The sequence below is a fragment of the Chanos chanos genome, chromosome 9 (assembly GCF_902362185.1).
Source record: "Chanos chanos chromosome 9, fChaCha1.1, whole genome shotgun sequence".
Classification (NCBI taxonomy): domain Eukaryota; kingdom Metazoa; phylum Chordata; class Actinopteri; order Gonorynchiformes; family Chanidae; genus Chanos; species Chanos chanos.
This window is the reverse complement of record NC_044503.1, coordinates 24,229,484-24,248,770: the sequence shown is the minus strand read 5'-3', so window position 1 is coordinate 24,248,770 and position 19,287 is coordinate 24,229,484. Positions and strand designations below refer to the sequence as shown.

The window sequence follows — 19,287 nt, the reverse complement described above, 5'->3', positions numbered from 1 at the left end:
TGTCACGATTTACATTTAACTATTGTCTGTGTGCTTCAAAAAAAAAAAAAAAAAAAAAAGACCAGAAAAACAACAATGATTCAGGCAATAGCTAAAATGATGGAGGAAACAGCTTTGGAAGAGGGCTTGCATTTCAGATAGTGTTGGAGGAAAAACAACAAAGTTAATCAGATGAATGAACAGAGATTTGAGTTCATGTGTCAATATACACATGCAATGTTAAAATCAAGGTGGGGGCAGGGTGGGGGGGGGGGGGCACTCGCTTATCAAAATGTCTGTCCAGCATTTGTACCTACTCTGCCTCAAATTTCATTTGCTACATTTCTTTCGAGCTTACGGAACCTGGATTATGTACTTCTGCACAAGCTTAGACAGACCTGGCCAAGACTCCTGAAAACACACCGAAAATTTAAAAGACTGATGATGGGTGAGTGGGGTGGGGTCAGTCTCACACAGAAACACAAGCCACCCTTTCTTCTTTACAAAACAAACAAACAAACAAACAAAAAAAGACACTGCCTTGATTTTAGTAGTTTGAGTAAAAATCTTGGGGTTGGGGAGAGAAAGTGGGGAGAGCCTAAACCAGGCCAAAAAAAAAAAAAAAAAAAATATTGACAGATAAAAAAAAAAAAAATCAAACACAAAACCAAACAAAAGGCGTTAAATACGAGGACTAAAAAAGTACAGAGGATAAAATATGCGTCTATACAGTATGGAACTGTGGGCCGGGCACTGCGATGATGTCACTGTAGGGCTGGGTCTGGGACAGGTCGATGGCTTGCTGTTTCTTCAGGACCAGGAAGCTGTAGAACTTGGCGGCGGCCTGTTTCTTGTTGTTGTTCCTGCACAGCTCCAGCAGGCTGATGGACTGGGCGCCCGTCTTCGCCAGCACACGCTGTGAATAGGGGTAAAGATATGAAGAAATACGCCGAGTCCGGCATGCCTTCACGTTCTGCGAGAGGCCCTGTATGATTTCTTAGCCCGGTGAATGAATGAATAAACAAACAAACAAAAATAAATAAATAAATACCTGCAGTCCATGGAGCATTTGCTGGGTTCTCTTGTTCCATCTTCTCTCTTCCTGATCTTGGTCTCCACCCTGACCTTCTTCTTCCTGTTTAGTCACAACACAAAATAATACACAACCATCAATATGAGCTCAAGGCAAAAGGTCATTAGAAAACTGCACAAAAGCCAAAAGACACCAACACTTTAAAGCTGTGGTTTTTTTTTTTGGTTTTTTTTTGAGGCATGTAATAAACCCAATGGCAACATGAGGTCCAGCCTGTTGGGGTGAGCGGTATTTTGGTTTGAATGCGTCTCCTGACCTCTTCCTCGCTGTCATCCTTATCCTTGTTTTCTTTGCTCTTTTCTCCCAGCAGGTCAAGTTCAGGGACCAGTCTGGACAGATTAGCTGAATCCTCGGGAGGAAGATCCACCTGAGGCATGTCCAACACAGACTGGTCCAGCTGGGGCTCCAACACACCAACCTGTACACACACATATACACAGACACACAGTGAAGAAGGCCAGAGACCAGCTGTGATAACCAAAAACAATCTTCTTAACCAAAAATCTAAATAAGCAAAAATGAATTATAAAAAAAAATAAAATAAATTGTTGCATTCCTGCGTCACTTCAATCGGTTATTTCCATTTATTCTTTTACATAACGAGTGAAAATGAATCTGAGGCATGTGTATGAACTCACGGGCAGAGTGGTGTCTTTGTCATGAGATTTACGCTTGACCCCACGCTGCTTGGAAGGAGGCGGCATCATTGAATCGTCAAGACCCGTTTTGCTGCTCTCCATGGTGGAGGCCTGCAACATACTGGGATGCTCCTCCAGGATGGTGGTATCTTTGGGACGACAAAAAAGCCTTTCACCACACTACTACTACAAACATTCATGATGATTCTCAACAACAAGAAAACCCTTTAGAATTCCTCTCTGTCAGGTTACAAACTGGGAGTTGTTCATATTTGCATATTTTTTTTTTTAAACGGCTGTGACAGACCAAATAACTACTGTACATCTGAAAGCAGCGTGTGAGTTTGTGTGTGTTCTCCCGTTGGACTTCTGTTGTTTATTTTCCCCTGTGAGAGGCCGACACCTCCTTGGCCTGCAAGCTTCTTACCAATGACGTCTCTCTCTCTGGGCACCTCGGGGTTCTCCAGCTCGCTGAGGATCCCCTCCAGGCTGTCTGCCTCTCCTCCTTTCCTCCTCTTTCTCAGCTCATCCGGCACCAGAGGAGTCAGACAGCGTGTAAACATCTACCAAAAAAAAAACAACCCAGCACCGTTCACATCTTAACAACACAAGGAACGTTCAATACACACAAAACACACAAGCAAAGACAGTTACTGAGTTCAATATCAGATCAAAAATATAATTCAGACAGCAAATCTTTTCTTTTTATCTTTCATCAGCTCTGTTGTTTGCTGAAGAGCAGAATCACAATACTACTAGCAAAATATATAGGCCTCTTTTCATGCCAGTGTCGGTTTAACGTTGATACCAAGCTCAAACTCCTCTAGTACCTTAAGAAGCCTGTTGTTCCACAGGGGCTGGGCAGGAAGAGAGAAGAGTTTCTCCACCCCTCCAGTCTCCTTCCACATCATCAGTTTCTTAGTGGGAGGGGCCAGGTCCAGCGTGGTCACGATGTCGGAGTAGTCACTCAGTTGAGCGCGGATGGTCTTGCTGTCCAGCTCTTTCAGACTGTCCACTATCAGTTTTCTCTTCCTCTTCGCCTTGGTCTCTTTGACTGGTGAGACATTAGATTCAAATGAGTGATTGTTTTGCGCTCTGGTCTGACTAACATTTAACAAAGTGTGAAGTTTAGTGGGTGTCCTGGGAGAGCATGCGTTGTTGCACAGTGAGATGTGCAAGGCAAGATGTGTTTCACGATTTTACCTGTGATATCGATCGGCTCCAGGGCAAAGGCCTCCTCCTCATTGGGGACCAGAGTGGTCTGCTCTGTCTGGTCTGTGGTGTTGGGCAAAGGCTCCCCAGGGCCAGAGTCAGGGCTGTCAGGAGGAGCCGCAGCTGAAATAGGAGTCAACAAACAAAAAAAATGACCACACTGAACGCACACACACACACAACCGCAATACTAGTCCACTGTCAACATGCACAATGCAAACAAGTCATACAACTACACATCACGACCCAATGAGTTTATGTTGACAGGTTAGATTCACTGAACCATAGACCAAAATAATGACATTCATAACTACACTGCACTGTCAGTGAGGTGCAATAACAATAACTGAAGCTTAAATACTTACGGGAGAAGTTATCAAAGTCATCCTCATCGTCCCCAGGATCCCGCGCCATAATCACGTTGTTGGCCATGGATGCAGGCTCGTCAAAAATACCATCCTCAGCATCGTTGAAAAGTTTATCCACTGCAAAAAAAAATGAACAGAACCATTAATAAACCAATTACTGAACATGCTCTTCTCTGTGTCTTTATTTCAAGGCCGAAAAATCTCTTAACTCTGCCCCCCCCCCCCATCATTATTCTGAAATTAAAGTTATTTCTCATTCTGCATATACTACAATGGCCACTTTCACCAGGTCTTAATAGGTAATACTGACAGATAAAGCAGAACAGGCACATTCTGAAAACTTGCTGCTCTCAACACTACATGTTTGATTCAAGCTCAAACCCCATTGCGTCCTCTAGGTTTATTTGTACGAATTAATCTAACATCCCCACGTGTTCCATTATATTTCTATTGAATTCCAGGTAAAGAGGTTTACTCACTGAGAATTCCTTCGTCGGTGTTGTCGCCAAAGCCGTCGTAGTCCATGTTCATGGTCTTGTCGGGCAAGGTGGCCGGTCCAGGCTCTGATTCCAGTAAGTTAGAACCGGGGATGAGGTCCACCCCAAACACATCGCTGCCTTCCCTCATCATCTCACGGTCGTCCATACCAAACCCACCTGCCACAGAACACACGTGTATATATATATATGTATACTATTGACACGCTGCATGCATTAAAGACGCTCTCACATATGTCGGGGGAGGAAAGTCATGCGATCTTAGTGTTTTGTGAATTAAGCGTATAAGTGAGTGCAACTGATACTATGTGAAAAGCAGGAATGTTTACCAAAATCATCGTCCTGCATGAGACTGGGGTTCCCCGGAGCGTCGGTGATGGTGATGTCACGTTTGTCGCTCTGGTTCAGAGTGAACTGCTGGGTCACGTCAATGTCGCTGCAGAGGATTCAACAAAAAGCACAAACGTTAGTGAAGTCTCAGTTAGCACAAAATTCCTCAAATGCTGTGTCAGCACTGAGTGATGCACAAGAAGTACCAAAAACACACACACACACAAAAAAAGCCTCAGTATAGCTCTATTCTGGTAAATTATGTGTGATAAACATGGCATGCATAGAGCGGAGGATTTAGCAGAGGGGTGGACTAACTCAAGGTCAGGCAGAGGCTGGTCAAAGTCATGAAACTCCTCTGGCAGGGTGATGGCATTGTACGCGGCTTCACGGTTATCCTCTGGCAGATCCACGACACCTGAAATGGAGAACACTCATCACCATCAAGCAGCATGACAAATTACTACGATTTCAGTATTAACATATGTCTCTCCATTACATTTAGACCACCACAAATGAAATAACTAAGACTTTCACTGATGACTATGCTCAGAGAATCACACGACTCATTAGACATTACAACATACAACTCAACACATGTGTGCACACACACACACTTCTTCACAGTGTACCTGGACGGAAGGCCATCTTTATCTTTATGAATGCTTCATTACAGTCTGCCAGGAGGTACTTGGCTTTCCTGTGGTAGATCCTAACCACGCCCAGAAGCAAGTGACCAGATGTACGCAAAGCCATTTTTACCTGCAAAAAGCCAGTGTGCACCTTTACTATGGGGTATATGCCATTGTGTTGTTTTCTAAGACTTAAGCAGACACAGTGTGGGGCATTATAGCAGTGCAGTGTGATTCATGTTAATTAAGGAAAAAAACAAAATATAATCTTACCTTTGGTGAGATGATGCTCTCTACACTGCTCTCCAAGTTGCACTCAAACACATGAGCTTTGGTCAACTTTTTATCCCAGTGGGCCGCTAGCCAGATCTTGGCCAACGGCCCACGTTTGCTCAGGACAAAGTGGGCGTAAAACATTGCCCAGGTATCTACTCCAAACTATAGAGTCAACTTCACCTGACAGAGAAAAGAAGGGTAAGTAGACTGTTAAAGTCAAATAAAGTTAATGGACCAACTCAATCCATTCCAGACTGGAGTATCTAGCTGGTTAGCGGCAAACTGAGGCAATATTTTTAGAATTCATTTTGATTGTTCCCGGTTACGCGACGTGATATTGATTGAAACAACTTCACTATCAAACAAACGTTATTTTTCACGAGAGCAAACGTCATTCACCGAAATAATCTACCATTCACGCAGTACGGCGGTTACATATAAGAATTATTGCACATTAAATTGGATACCAATCTTTGATAAGATCGAAAATGTGACACAAAGGGTCCCAAAACAACTGAATTCAAATTCTTGCATAATGTTGCTCTAGGCAACATTAGTCTCTCCACCTATGAATGGCTTGACGTTACCTTAACATAAGTGACGCGACTCAAATTAAGTTGCTCGGTTTTAATTTAAAGAATTAGTGTATGAAAGACAGTGAAAACTAATAAAAATACACTAAAATGATAGTTTGAAGACGGTGGGGCGGGAACAAGAAAGTATGTAGGGAAACAGCTACTACAGGGATTAGTATCTAAAACAAACTCGAATGCTAACACTTAGCAATGTTAGCAAATCAAACTAGTGCACAAAATTAAACGGCGAAGATTAGGGTTTACTCACATTTAACTGCTAATTGTATTGTACAACATAATAATCTCATACGTTTCACAAAGCAATTGTATACAGACACTAGTGAGTTACAATCCTGTTTTGAAATAACCGCGTAAAACGCTGCTACACGCTAGCTAGCAATAAGCTCTGCTACAAAAGAACACGATGATAACGTTTCGTTAGCAAACTACAGTAGAATAGCAGCTAAGCGGACTGCCTATTCTAGCTAAGCTAGCTGCTTGGCTGAAATCGCTCGTTTTAGATGGACTAGCAAATTATTTGCATTGTATTTTAATTTTCGCCGTGCAATTACTCTAACTTACCATCCAACGTTAAATGTGCAGACTTTGAGTTGAGTTTTACTTCTCCCTTCTCCACTGGAGAGAAGTTAGAGTCCGTTTCACTCTTCCCTTGTCTTTCTCATTGAAACTAGCAAGATGGCGCCAGCTTTCTTCCTCCCGCTTACGAAGCTTTAAAAAAGCGGGATGTTTACAGTCAAAATCGAGGGAAGTAGGTGGGGCTTTTCCTCTGATTGACAGGGCACAGCTGATAAAAGCCCAATGACTGTGCGTAAATGTTAACAGGGGGTGGTATTGTTGCCGCGATGAGCAACTGGTAATTAATGTGAATCGATTTTACCTAGCTTTGTGACATTGCTTGTATACAAAGGGACCAATTTAATCATTGTCCTAACTCTTTTATTTTTCAGCTGTAAGAGATACATATTCAGCTGGTGGTTTATTAAATTACAGAGCCGCTTCACATTAATCACTAAGAGTTCCTTGAAGAGACTATTTTAGGCCATTCTAAACTCTTTCTTTGTAGTAACCGGGATTAACCCTTTTCATGATATCGTCATACAAAAAAATCTGGATAACACAACGTGAATGGTGTCTTTATAAACAGATAACCAAAATATGAAAGAGGGCAGCGAGACTAACCGTTTTTGGATTCTGTTGGGGTTCTGTTTAGCTGTGAAAAGATTATGTGAGACTTCGTTTTTTAGTGTAATAAATATGTAGATTTTCTTTCTTTTTGTTACTAATTATTACTAACTAATCTAAGTCTCTGTTGCCCTGACTATGATAGACACCTCGTTCACACTTGAACAGAAAGTGGCCCAAGACCAAACGGCACATTATACCCCACAGGAGGGCTTAAATGTGACATGCCAAAAAAGCGACAGACTGGGGGCAAAATCTAACGCTAGGTACGAAAAGAATCCAAATTTTTTTATCCGGTTTGTTCAACAAAATTAATCTGGTACATACTCCTGGTATGTCGAACAAACATTAACACTGACGTACGACGCGCTCTGTTTTGAAGGTAGCCAGTTATAATACAAGGTTAATACTTGAACTATCATTTACGAAGCTTGACACACGGGTTTTGTCAGGTCACTTGCTTAATGCATTCATTTGGCTCATCAGATATTGACAACAGTGCATGCATCAAACGCAAAGTTACAGCCAGTCCAGAGGAAACGCTGAAATCTGGCTCATACGGCAAGCATTCGTTTGAAATGTTTGAACTGTTAGTAAAGATAAAGGAGAGGAAAACTATATGTTTTGTTTCCTTATTTTTGGATATGATTGGTTTTACAAACATCAAAATATGGTTTTCAGACTTGCTACCTTATCACAGAAGGTACAGATTGCGTGACCGCGGAGATGTATACGTAACTACGTCATTACAGCCTCCAATACTTGAGGAAAAGTCAATGTTACACTAAAACCGTGTTATTTCTGTTCCCTTTGCTTCTTTAGGCATTACCACTAGGTGATTTGTTATTTTTTAACAGTGGGGGTGGCCCAATGGTCACTGACACTACTCTATAGGGGGATGGCAGGTTAACAAGGGGGATGCATTTTGGTCATTTTGCTAACAAGGGGGGTGGCATCCCCTCCTCATCCCCCTACAAATAACCTACTGGGCATTACTAACTACTGTTATAGCATTAATGTTTAATTAACTGCTGTTATTAATTGCTGTTATTATAAAATGTAAAATAATTGCTTTTTCCTAACTGCATGAAATACAAACAACTTTACAGATGACTTATCCTTACTCTTTTAATTAAGCGCAATAGGACATCAAGAGCAGTAATTTAAGCAATATATTGCACATAATTATACATTAGCGGTCAATATGAGACATTTCAAGGTTATATTAGTTTAGTCTGTGATAACAAGAAACCTCTAGGTCAAATGTCCTGGGTTAGGGTTAACCCTAACCTTAACTCTAACCCCAACCCTAACCCAAATTAATGAATGAATTAATCATCCTATCCTTCAGTAAATCCTAGAGTGTTTCAAAAAGGTTTGATTTAAACACTTCAAAATTACACAGTAAGAGTTGTAAAACATGTGCTCTGTGGGTTCAGAAACATGAATGAGTTACAACTGCAAAAGCACACTGCAGTCTGTGGGTGTAGTGGAGGTAAAAACCAAAAGTTGACTTCTCACCAAAAGCAAAAGGGTCATCAAGCAATCTAGACTGTTCCCATGTTTCAGAGAGCAATCTGATTACAAGGTAGTGCTCTCTCTCTCCCTCTATCTTTCATTCTCTCTCTCACTCTCTCTCTCCCTCTCTGTCCTCACACCCTACAGTGACTCTGACCTTACTTGACACCTCTATGACTCATAGTACAGTCTAATTCTTATGAGGAGGTCCTTGGAGACCAAATATAATTCTAAATTTATATTTGGGGGTTGGGGGTGGGGTGGGGGGACTTGAAGCCACACTCACCGCCCATCTTTTGCCACTGCAAATTAAAAACATGTCAGGAAAAGATTGGATCCCCTCAAAAGCAAATAGCAGAGCTATTCAGTCTTACACAAGCTTTTCTGACAGACCTCACGGGCAGCTGCTGGAAGGGGCCGGAGCCCAAGATATGATTATCATTTTCTGATGTCAGTTATGATACAGCATAGCAGAGCATACATGGTCCAAATTACATTTTTTTTTCCCTTGCTAAATGTTTCCCATTAGCACAGCTTTCCGCTGACACAAAGGATCCGTCCAGAAAGTCGTATGTAATTCATCTCTGTCTGGCATTTGGATTGAAATTTCATCTGTGACATGACTAACAGGATAAGGGAAATGTCAGTGTAGCGCAGCAGTCATCGTGTATCCCCATGCCGGGTTCCAGAGTGCTGAGGCAAGAAAAAATGATTTACAGCGCATTGTTGTGAATGTACGCCATCTCACTGCTCACAATGTGTCATTAACTTTTGAATATGACAGAGAAAGAAAAGTTGGAACTTTTTTTTTTTTTTTGGTCAGGTGTCTAACACCAATGTGTTTGAAGTCTGAGAGGAAAGTGTTCCGGGGAAGAAACAGCCCACCTGGTTTTCACTTGCCCCGCCCTGCTGTGGGTTGTGTGAGCTGGAAGGGGATACCGTTACTGAGTCTACGCTACGGTGGGGGGCAGACGTTTCCTGATTCCAGTTTCGGGTCAGGTCAATTTCAATTCATGCTTCGTGTGCAAAGATTTATTCCACAGTCTTCCAGGCTCCTGTGAATTTCTGATCACATTAGCAGATAAACAGTCACAAGGTATGGAAAAAAAAAAGAATTGATAGACTACAAAAGATTGCCTTACCCAGGAGAAATACCCAAAGGATGAAAAAAAACCCACAGAATTTGAATGAAAGAGGTAAAACATTGTCCCTGTAACTGTTTGAATTCTGTAGATAAGAATTTTCTATAAGATCAGCAGCATGTGAATGCATCGCGGGTGGAATGGAAAACCAGCCCTGTGTTAGTGGGTGCCGCAGGTCCTTTGGATGAAAACTAGCCTGGAGATACTTAAGGAAACAAATTATCGCACCTTCCCCTTATTTATAAGGATAATGGCTACGACCCAAGCATGAATAATGGCTACAACTTAAGCCCTAGCTAGCCGAAATGATGAGTGTGCAGCGCGGAGACTGAAACGGAGTTAAAAGTTTATACAAATGTCTGGAGGAAAAGTTTACCTCCCTTTACCCCGTCTAATTAAATTAATCACACGCATTACTAACAACCGTCCTAATCGTTTGCGATCACCATATTTCATTGGGATTCCTGTTTGATTTTCCACCGAGATAACGTCCTATAGCGCAGCCTGCCACTGCTACGCTGTTACCTCGCCTCCTGAAGCCTCGAACTCTGGGCACTGCGTTGTGTGGCTGATAAGGCGGAGTTGCTACGGTTGAATCTAGAAATGCCCGCAGTGGAAAATGCAACAATAAATCTGTTGTCTGAAAGGCGGTCCCAGGCCAGGTTGTTGGCTAGGAATCCCTGGGATCAGCCGCGGCACTGTTATTTATGTACGTATAAACTCATCCCCCGGAGATTGGCGCAAACATTGCAGCCGATTTGCATGAGATCTGGTCAACACGGACATGCTGTGGTATTAGTTGGTTTGGCTGGGAACTTTGGCAGTTTTTTTTTTCTTTTTCATAAATGGCATGCAAGAGAATGTTTTGGGCGAAACGGGCAAGGCCAAGGGAGCTTTTTAGAGCTGTCTCGTGAGGAATACAGAGCGAAAAAAAAGAAAAAGAAACAAATTCCATAGCCAGGAGCATTGCATCAATCTTCATTCACACTGCTATCAGAGATTTATGAAGTCAGTAACAGATTTCGCACGCCATTCGCCATTTGGAACAGACCCAGGTGATGGAGCCTCTGAGGCTAATGCAGTGTTAAATCTTTAACAACCAAACCAGAATTATATGATGAAAAATGTACTCATGTTCAAAGGGAAGTATTGTAATGTGGCGTGAAGTGGTATGCATTCGAAAGCGCTGGCATATTTATGCCTTGTAACTAAACAATAACAACAACAAAAGACTATAAAATGTATAATACGAAGACTGAGATTTTTTTTTAACATTTATCGAACAACTAGAATCACTTTTAGGGCTCAACCATTTTGTTCAGATTACATAGTTATTTGCTGAAGTCAGTGTTACAGTTATGAGTAGCAGTCATTTTCGGTATTTGTGCACCCTCCCCTTGCAAGGAAAAGAGAAACAGCACAGAGCAGTTCTCTGCCGATCTGGTACATGCAGATGTTGTAATGGAAAATACTATGTAAAGGGATTAGGATCATTACACTGTAAGGAAATTTCTGGATGTTAAATATGTACTGCACATATAAACAGCTGTCCTCAGCTGAAACCACAGGTTTTCAGTGGTCTTCAGGTACGGAGACTGATATGTCTACTGCAAAATGTTGATTTTAAGGTAAAACGACCACTTCTGTGTGGATTTTGATGAGTGTTGAGGACCCGTTTCCTGGGGAAAGTTACACTTGAGGTCAGCTTTAATCCTCTGGGAAGACCCAGTCGCAGGCTTCAATGTCTTGGTGCTGTGTGAAATTCAAAGAGCCCGAGACCAGCAGAGGTTAAACACCAAGGATCTACCACTATCTTCCTTCATTATCAAACTCTTCACTGGTGCGAATGAGCAGATGTTGGATGCATCTTAACAATACAAAGGTATCTTAAGCCTTCTGAAACCACTGTCTGCACTGTACATTTGGACAAGATGCACGTACATCTGCGAATATGCACATTTGCCAATATTCCAGTGGTTGAAATTTTCTTTATTATTACCCCAGAAGTGATAAAATGATTCATTTAGTGGTTCATGTTTAGATGAAACTAAGTTGGAGCTGCTTCACTCTAAATTTCTCTGATTCAACTTTTTTTTTTTTAATCTCTATTTTAATGAGATGGTCTATGTGTAAAATCAGGCTTAAACAGTTTGCCGACAAAAATGAAACACCACATATTTATCAAATATCATTTATTTTTTTTACTTTTTATATAAAATTGTTCTTACAAAATTGTAATTATCCTATTATTGTTTTAAACTCCGTAAAATAATGTCTGTAATTACATGGGTCCAAGAATCAGGCAGAGAATATCAAGACAGAATGAATGAGTATCTTATGTTCGGTAAATACGCAGAGAAGAAGGTTATGAATTTGTTGACAATCCAGGATGTGTTCCTATGAGACGAGCAGGAATGTCAGTTTTACTGTAATCATGTTAATATCAACATTGTATAACTCCAGTGTAAGACAAACTCAAATATTATGTGTTACTGGACAAAAAAAAAAAAGAAAAACAAAACAAAACAAAAAAAATACACCAGCGTAGACCCACATTACAGAGGAATGGGAGCTTGGTTTCAGTTTCAAGGCCCAAGAAAAAACAAAACAACACAAAACTCAACTGTCTCAAGAAAGGCACATTCATAATTTCAAAAAAACAAAAGCATTTAGGTCAAAGTTATTGAAAAGCTTCAGAATTACAAATAAAAGAACTAGACAAAAACGCGCGATAGCATGAACCTTAGAACTGCTTTGTTTTGGAGAAAGGAAATGGAAAGGACCATCTAGAAACATCCTGACTTGTAGTCCTCAAACACACCATGGTTTTATGATGGTAATTCGTTAGCAATGGTCACCTTTAGCCCCCTTCAAACACATACACACACTCTTGTGCTTTCAACAATACTGAGACTGCTAACCTTTAGTCCATCAACTAATTTCTCTTATTTAGCAGTTAACCCCCCCCCCCCCCCCCCAAAAAAAAACCCTCGCCACACAAACACTCTTAGATGGGAGGAGTAACACAAACATTTTCATATTTCACTGATGTGTTTTCTCTATGATGGAACATTCTTGTACATTGCTGAATGAAAAAAAAAAAATTTGTGGCATTAAACTGAAAGTATAAAACACGTTTTTAAAAGTTCAAATCGTTCATTTTGACCACCAACACTTTCAATTCAACAATCCAAAAAAAAAAAAAAATTTAAATAATAAAATAATGAAATTTAAAAAGTGAAATGGCTCAAAGCAAATGACTAAAACAGGAGAACTTGTAGATGACCTTTTCTGCATGTCCAGTCTGACCTTTTGGCTAGCCTGCTAGCTACTTTAACAGCTACCAGAGTTCATACTTTACCTGATTTGGGTGAGGTCAAAGTCAAGAGTTATGAAACATAGAAAGACTTATTTTGTCTACTCTGAACTTTGACCATGGAAGGGTGACAGACTTAAATTCTGCAAAATTTGCATTATATTTAACCGGACTTGTTAAGTGTTACAACAACCGTTGCCTAAATGATACGCTTCAAGTGTGTTACCAAAGAGTCTAAAATACCACATATTTGTTGAAGTACATTTGGTTGCACATTCATGTTTCCGTTCTTTTATCCAGGTTTTCAAATGATAATGATCTAATTTTCTATCTAACATTACTGGATCTGTCTCTTCCAAAAGAGATTTAAAACCAACAGGCACGTCTATGCTGAAATGGGTTTAAAAACCAATTTAGATTAATAATCATTCATTTATATTGGGGTAACAACAGTCAGTGAATAATTCTGCTTTTCTCAGTTCTGAGGGTGATTAGAAATCAGAATAGTTTAAAGAAAACACCTACTCCATGAGTCTTGCGTTTTGATCCAACATTCAGTTTGCGTCCGTTTTTTTTCCAAACATCTGGGCAATTCAAAGACTTAACAGAATGGCCTTTCACAATTTACATTTATCATTTGGAATATCGGTTTCATTAAAACATATCAACAAAAATATAGTCTTACATTCCGTGAGATGTGTATAAATGAAGAGATTAAAAAAAAAAAATTAAAAAAGAAACGGATAAAAAAAAAACACATCGCCGAATTATCTATGAGTCATTAATTAACGTCCAATCACTTAAGTCCATGGATAAGCAGCATGAGTAAGGTGTTTTTGCATTTATACAAAACCCCTTTGGACTCTCAGATTTACTCCATTTCAAAGGTCAGGCACTGCGACACTACAACTCTGTAGAGGAGGCTTTGTCATCTTTGTTCATCAAACAAGTCCAAGACTAGGCCTACAGACAGGATAATCTTGCCATATTAACAGTAGGTAAACAAACAGAACCAATCGAAATTTAACAGCATTGAAGGAAAACCTCCCAGAATCCAGAGGTGAGCAACCCTTCCTCTTGTGGAGCTACAGAATAGAATAGAATAGAATAGAACGTCAACTTCAATAGCTTCAACTCTACTCCAATCCACCTGACTCGGCTAATCAAAGCTCTGATGAAACTCGGGGTAGCAAAATCAGGGCTGCTGGATTAGGTCTGAAAGAAAATCTTTCAAGAGTGTAGCTCCACTTTACGAAGGTTGCCTACCTCTGGTGTGTCCAGTCTTGTGTCTGGTGTAGGTTTAAAGCGAGTGGAGATGATACAGAGCATCCAGTCTTTGTTCTGTGCTGTACCAAGGCTGTAGTGTGTTCCTACTTCCAGCATTCTCTAGGCTGGTGTTTCATTAGAAGTTCAGTCTGTCAAGCTGTGCGTAGCTTTGCATGTGCAGTTCTCCGACTCAGCCGGGGTCGTCATGGCCACCATCGTCGTTGGCAACGTATTGTGACAGGGGTGGGGGGGGGGGGGGGTAGTGGAAGACAAATGTGACAACCACTGCCCACGCTGGCAAGTTTCTGTGTTGTGTCAAATTTGTCCAACTGCCAAAAGCTCAAGAAGATGTACAGAATGTAGAATGTAACCTCTGAGCTCCCTCAGAAGTTTTGAAGAAACTGACAGGATTAAAGACTTTGGGTTCGGTTCAATCCTACAAGTTTTTGTTCATTGGAATCCTCTTGATGCATACCGATTTTCATTTTTGGCAGTCAGAATTTAAGTACAACACTAACTCCTCCTGTCCTGTCCCTTGATTATTTCCTCAGTGAGGATCTCAGTGTGCCCTGTTTGGGCTCCATCCAATGTGGGATTTGAGGAAACTCAGGTTCCATGTGTCCCGTTGTCCCCCTCTTTGGTAGCAGAGGGGTTTAAGAGTTTGTTAGAGTCTTTCAATGTCTCTGTACTTCTTGCGTAGTATAGAAACCTGGTCTTTAAAAAGAACCGGATCCAATCTCATTTGGGAGTGGACCAAAGGCATAGTGCCAAACCAGCTGGCAAATTTGTTCATGCAGGTCTGCCTCTGGGCAAAATGGTCAGGGTCTGCCCACCGAGACGCTCGGGAAGTCTGGAGGGAGGAGAAGAGGGAGCAAAGAAACTTTATTAGGTTGAATATCATGTCATTACTTTGAGACGTTATTCGTTAGTATAATATATACTGGTTATGACAAAATATAGTTCTATTGGAGCGGCAGGGCTAAACCCACTCATGGGATTGAAACTGGAGGCATCCTGCTTTCGTTGCTCTTTTTTGGGGAAGTTATTTGCTTTGAGAGCCAAATGATTAGATCATATGCAACAATGGCTCCAAAATTGATTTTACAAACTGATTTAAATACGGGCTTTGAAGTTTGATAATATGGTTTTAGTTGCCAAGTTTCTGCATGAGAACTTGATAACAAACTTCCATGTTAATCCAAAAATACTGCAGCAACAACATATGGTGCTTCTATAACAATAAGTGCTTCAGCAGAAGGAAGCAGTAACATCTGCAGATGCCATTGGGAGTCACAGAAGAGTGGGATGAACAATACTGAGAACTTAGAGAATTCCTTCAAGCATTTCCCCTAAATTAAAAAAAGGATAAACACTGAAATCCACATAAACATCCATAGAGACTGGAAATTTGGCTGTAACTCCAACTGTACGAAAATAAGATCCGTATCAGTTTGTGATGTTCAGATACATATGCTTTAACGTCAGTCACCTGGAGGATTTGCACATATTCATGCAGTTCCTTGAAGCTGGTAGTTAAATCTGCCAACTGAGATGCAGAGGAGGCTCATTAAACAATATCTGTTTAACAAACCCTATTCATAGTAGGATTTCCTCTGTCATCTGGGCTTCTACATTTTATTACTCATAGGGGATGAGAAAGACAGGTAAGAATATCAAATCAAGATTCTTAAAATCTTACCTGCCCCATCATGGTCTCCTTATATTGTTTCTTCTGGGTGATCTTGATAGGGGGCATCTTGGTGACAGCAGACACCAAGTAGTTCATCAAGATGTCTTCACAGTTGGACAGTTGGTCGACCATGCTCTTCAGACTGGTCGGTAAATAATTTGTGTACAAGTAGTTATAATATCTGTCAAAAAAACAACAACATAAAAACAAAGAGCCGGTCAAATAAGCAAGCACGAGCTTTTAACTGTTCAAAGCCTTTGGTTTCTCAAACAAGGTGCCATTCATTTATTTGCAGAAAGATTTTCCGAGGCACTGTGGTAAAAGTTCTTTTGTTAACCTGTGGTAGAAAGCAGCTCCGGTCAGCACCATGGAGTAGTCGTTGGTCCACTTTGATGTGTAGCCCCACCGCTCTTTGTTAGCATCCCAGAAATGACTACGAGCCGGGTATCCCACAATCCTCTCTGGGAAACTCTGCCATACGGTAAAGGCAAAATCCACCTAGAAAATAGGATATCGATAAATAAATGTTCTGACCCCACAGACACAAATGAAACAGAAGAGAGAAGAACACTATCATTGTATTATTCAACTCTGACAAGGTTCCCAAACTTGAGATTTTGATAAAGTATGGACATGGGTGGGAAGAGCTCACCTCAGTTGTTGAGAGCACAGTATCCTCGTCCAGACTGAGGACTGCGTCTGTCACGATAGTGTCATAGGGCAAGAAGCGGCTGCTCATCACCTGAAGGGGCAGGGGCAAACACGACATCACATTCAGCACTTGCAGGTCAAATAACGGTCTATACTTTCAAAACAGGTCAATTAGCAAGATTACAGAGCAGAGCAGAACATTCTAGCCTCTCATTCACAACACGGATCCATCAATGCTTTCACACGCTAAAGCAGTTTATGTAGGTAATCCCACTCAATCCCACTCACCTTGCTGTCTCCCTCTATCACTATAACAGGTACAGAGGTGGCAGGCCAGCGATGTTTGGCAGGAAGGGGCTTATCGCAGTTCCACAGGACAATAATCTGATAAAGAGAACAGAGAGAAATGATAAAATCCCAATCAATTGCAACAAGATGATTAAGCAATTGGTGAGTGGTTTGAATCCCTCTAGAGGAAGGAAAGTCTTGCATAATCAATATATATTTCTGTCAAAATATGCTTTTAAAATTTGTGTAATGATAACAGGACGAATTTAACTATTTGTCTTTGCTGTGATCATAGGCTTGTAGTAACCAGATAGGAAGAGCCAGATACAATGGCTCTCCAGCAGTGGGAATGAAGTCCCGCTCTTACCTGGGCGCAGTACTGGGACTTTGCTACTGCAGCTAGCAGCTTGAGAATGGGTTGAGATTGGGATACTAGTGGCGTCACTGCATGGATGACGGCTGTAAACTTGGGATATGGTTTGATACCTGAGGTGGAAAAACATGTCAGCAGTTGGCGTAGTTAGCATCCTACTATGTGTTGCGTTTCGTGTATAAATTTATTCACGCATGTCTGTATGTTGTCCAGACCTACGCACAGATCAAACGGTCAATGACTTACAACAACCATTGGCTATGACACAATTAATGGAGCGGAATGTTACTACTGTAATATCTGATCTTCAAAGACATAAGTTCCGTGAAAAACAATATCTTGTATGAACGTCTCAAGGGTGAGGACAGTTACAGGGACCCAATTTGAGGCCCTTGGCACTTTATTTACGTAGATAAGAAAATAACTCCTGCTCTCCCGCGGATCAGCAGTCACTGGGGAGCTGGAGGCTTTTCCTTCAAATGTGTAAATGCTGTCTCTGTGACAACATTCTTCTCTGGTCATTACATGCCATGGGTTTAATTGGAGACATTAAAGCCAGAGAGTCAACTACTTGCCACTGAGCCAAGTCGCTCTGTGAGCCTACAAACTAGTGGCATCTTTTAATTAATCAAAGGAGAAGACAGACACTTTGCTATCTTTGGTGCTTTTTAATTGGTACCTACAACAACTAAAGAATTCCATAAATGAAAACACTGAATAATTCATTCACGTGTCACTTGGTGTTACAACTCTCGTTATTCTCGGTGTGCACATAGTTTTATCTCTACAATAGAGATAAAACTACAGGTTTCATTATGTGGTGCTCTTAAGCCTGAGTACAATACCTCATATGTATTCTGCAGCATTGTGTGACATTAAAAAAACAATACGGTTCATTTTCAATAAAACTAAGGTGACAATCCTTCCTTCACCCATATTAAGTAATTATGGTCTTTCACACTAGCATGACTGAACCGCTCATTTGGCAGAGTACTCAAATTTGCAAATATCAGATATGAATAATGATTACAAAGCAAAGGACAAGAGTTTTGGGGGTTTTTTTTCCAATAAAAAAAATCAGACATTAATATCAAATGCTGAGAGTCCTGTATTGCTTGACTTCAGACCACTAGAGCAGCTTTAAGAAAAATGTCTGATAGCTCACATATATACGAGGAGAAGAAGTCAAGATTGCACCTGCCAGTATGACACTTAACATCCCAAAAACATCTTGTCATCTCATGCTGGGAAAATAAGGTGAAGGAGAGGACATGGATGTCAGTGAAATAAATGAAGGCCTCAGCTCGGTCTGACAGCTTGTTGACAACTTTTAAGAGGCCCTCCGTGATTGTCATGATCCGAGATCCCACGATTTCTGGCACGACCACCTTTCATGGTATCCTTGTACTCCTGTCCTGTCCACGTTGTCCTGACAACGGAGGGATCTGTCTGGGAGGGCTTCCGAACCATATTTGGCACAGCGAGGCAACGAGAAACAACAGTGAAAAGAGAAAAGACGCGTTGAGGTGACTCACCAAGGGCCGCATAGAAGAAGGGGAAGTCTCCCAGGTAGGTAGAGTACAGAGGCAGGGTGAAGAGGCCGCCGGGAAGGTTGTTCCACATCAGGCTGCTGCGAGCCATGTGCTGCAACACCCTGTCCTGGATGATCTGTGGGACAGTATCGCCCAGTTTAGTCCAGAACTTTCCACAATGGTAAGGCAATCTCTGCCGAGTCGGGATTTTGGGATCGTGTTACTGGCAGCTTTCTTTCGCCCCCCCCCCCCCTCCCCCTCCTTTTAGTGTTTGTGCTGCCCTTGAGATGGGAGCTAACTTTATCCTACCTACTCTGTCACTAAAGGTGTGAGGGAGGGGACCCTGACGCCTAGGCCAAACGAGATAAACCAGTTTCAAGCAGGGACAAAGGATAAGGAAGTTAAATCTCGACAGAGAAAAAGTTTCCTTGATCCACAAAGTAAAGGACATGTAGAAAAGATGTGTGTTGCACCATGCTATTTACTTCATTTTCATGGCAGTGATGTTAATCAAGGCAAATGGCATTTCTGAAGAGATATAATAATCACAGGAATAAGTAATAATAACAATATCCAAACACAACGTTTAAGATTTGTAACGTTAAGCCCGAAAAACTCCAAACACTATAAACACTTTTAAGCAGCGTCCTGATCTAACATTACGTTTTCTCAGACACCTGTTCCTGTTATCTGACACACATCAGCAAG

The 19,287-nt window shown here is 41.2% G+C and overlaps 2 protein-coding genes across 4 annotated transcripts in view; both read right to left on the bottom strand.

The window, feature by feature from the left end:
• Positions 1-656: 656 nt before the first annotated feature.
• On the bottom strand, positions 657-6,307 carry rad21a (RAD21 cohesin complex component a). 3 transcript variants are annotated; one of them, XM_030783958.1, is made up of 14 exons: positions 6,183-6,307; positions 5,023-5,205; positions 4,750-4,879; positions 4,436-4,535; positions 4,117-4,223; positions 3,770-3,946; positions 3,288-3,407; positions 2,914-3,045; positions 2,541-2,764; positions 2,138-2,273; positions 1,711-1,859; positions 1,329-1,490; positions 1,031-1,114; positions 704-895 (listed from the first exon to the last, which is right to left on the bottom strand). In XM_030783958.1, exons 2-14 carry the CDS (start codon positions 5,164-5,166, stop codon positions 704-706), a joined length of 1,857 nt encoding a protein of 618 aa, XP_030639818.1. In that variant the 5' UTR covers positions 5,167-5,205; positions 6,183-6,307. The 3 variants fall into 3 exon arrangements, with proteins under 3 accessions (XP_030639819.1, XP_030639818.1, XP_030639820.1); XM_030783959.1 differs by lacking the exon at positions 6,183-6,307 and having other exon boundaries at positions 657-895; positions 5,023-5,166; XM_030783960.1 differs by lacking the exon at positions 6,183-6,307 and having other exon boundaries at positions 1,329-1,475; positions 5,023-5,166.
• Positions 6,308-14,324: 8,017 nt separating this feature from the next.
• The window catches only part of ext1a (exostosin glycosyltransferase 1a), a 39,219-nt gene continuing 34,256 nt past the window's right edge, over positions 14,325-19,287 (bottom strand). Inside the window, exons 5-11 of the mRNA XM_030784578.1 lie at positions 18,583-18,715; positions 17,042-17,160; positions 16,675-16,770; positions 16,388-16,477; positions 16,073-16,233; positions 15,745-15,916; positions 14,325-14,895 (exon numbers count right to left, since the gene is read on the bottom strand). Of these exons, the coding sequence (XP_030640438.1) occupies positions 14,710-14,895; positions 15,745-15,916; positions 16,073-16,233; positions 16,388-16,477; positions 16,675-16,770; positions 17,042-17,160; positions 18,583-18,715 (957 nt within the window). The 3' untranslated portion in view covers positions 14,325-14,709. The remainder of the gene's footprint in view (positions 14,896-15,744; positions 15,917-16,072; positions 16,234-16,387; positions 16,478-16,674; positions 16,771-17,041; positions 17,161-18,582; positions 18,716-19,287) is intronic.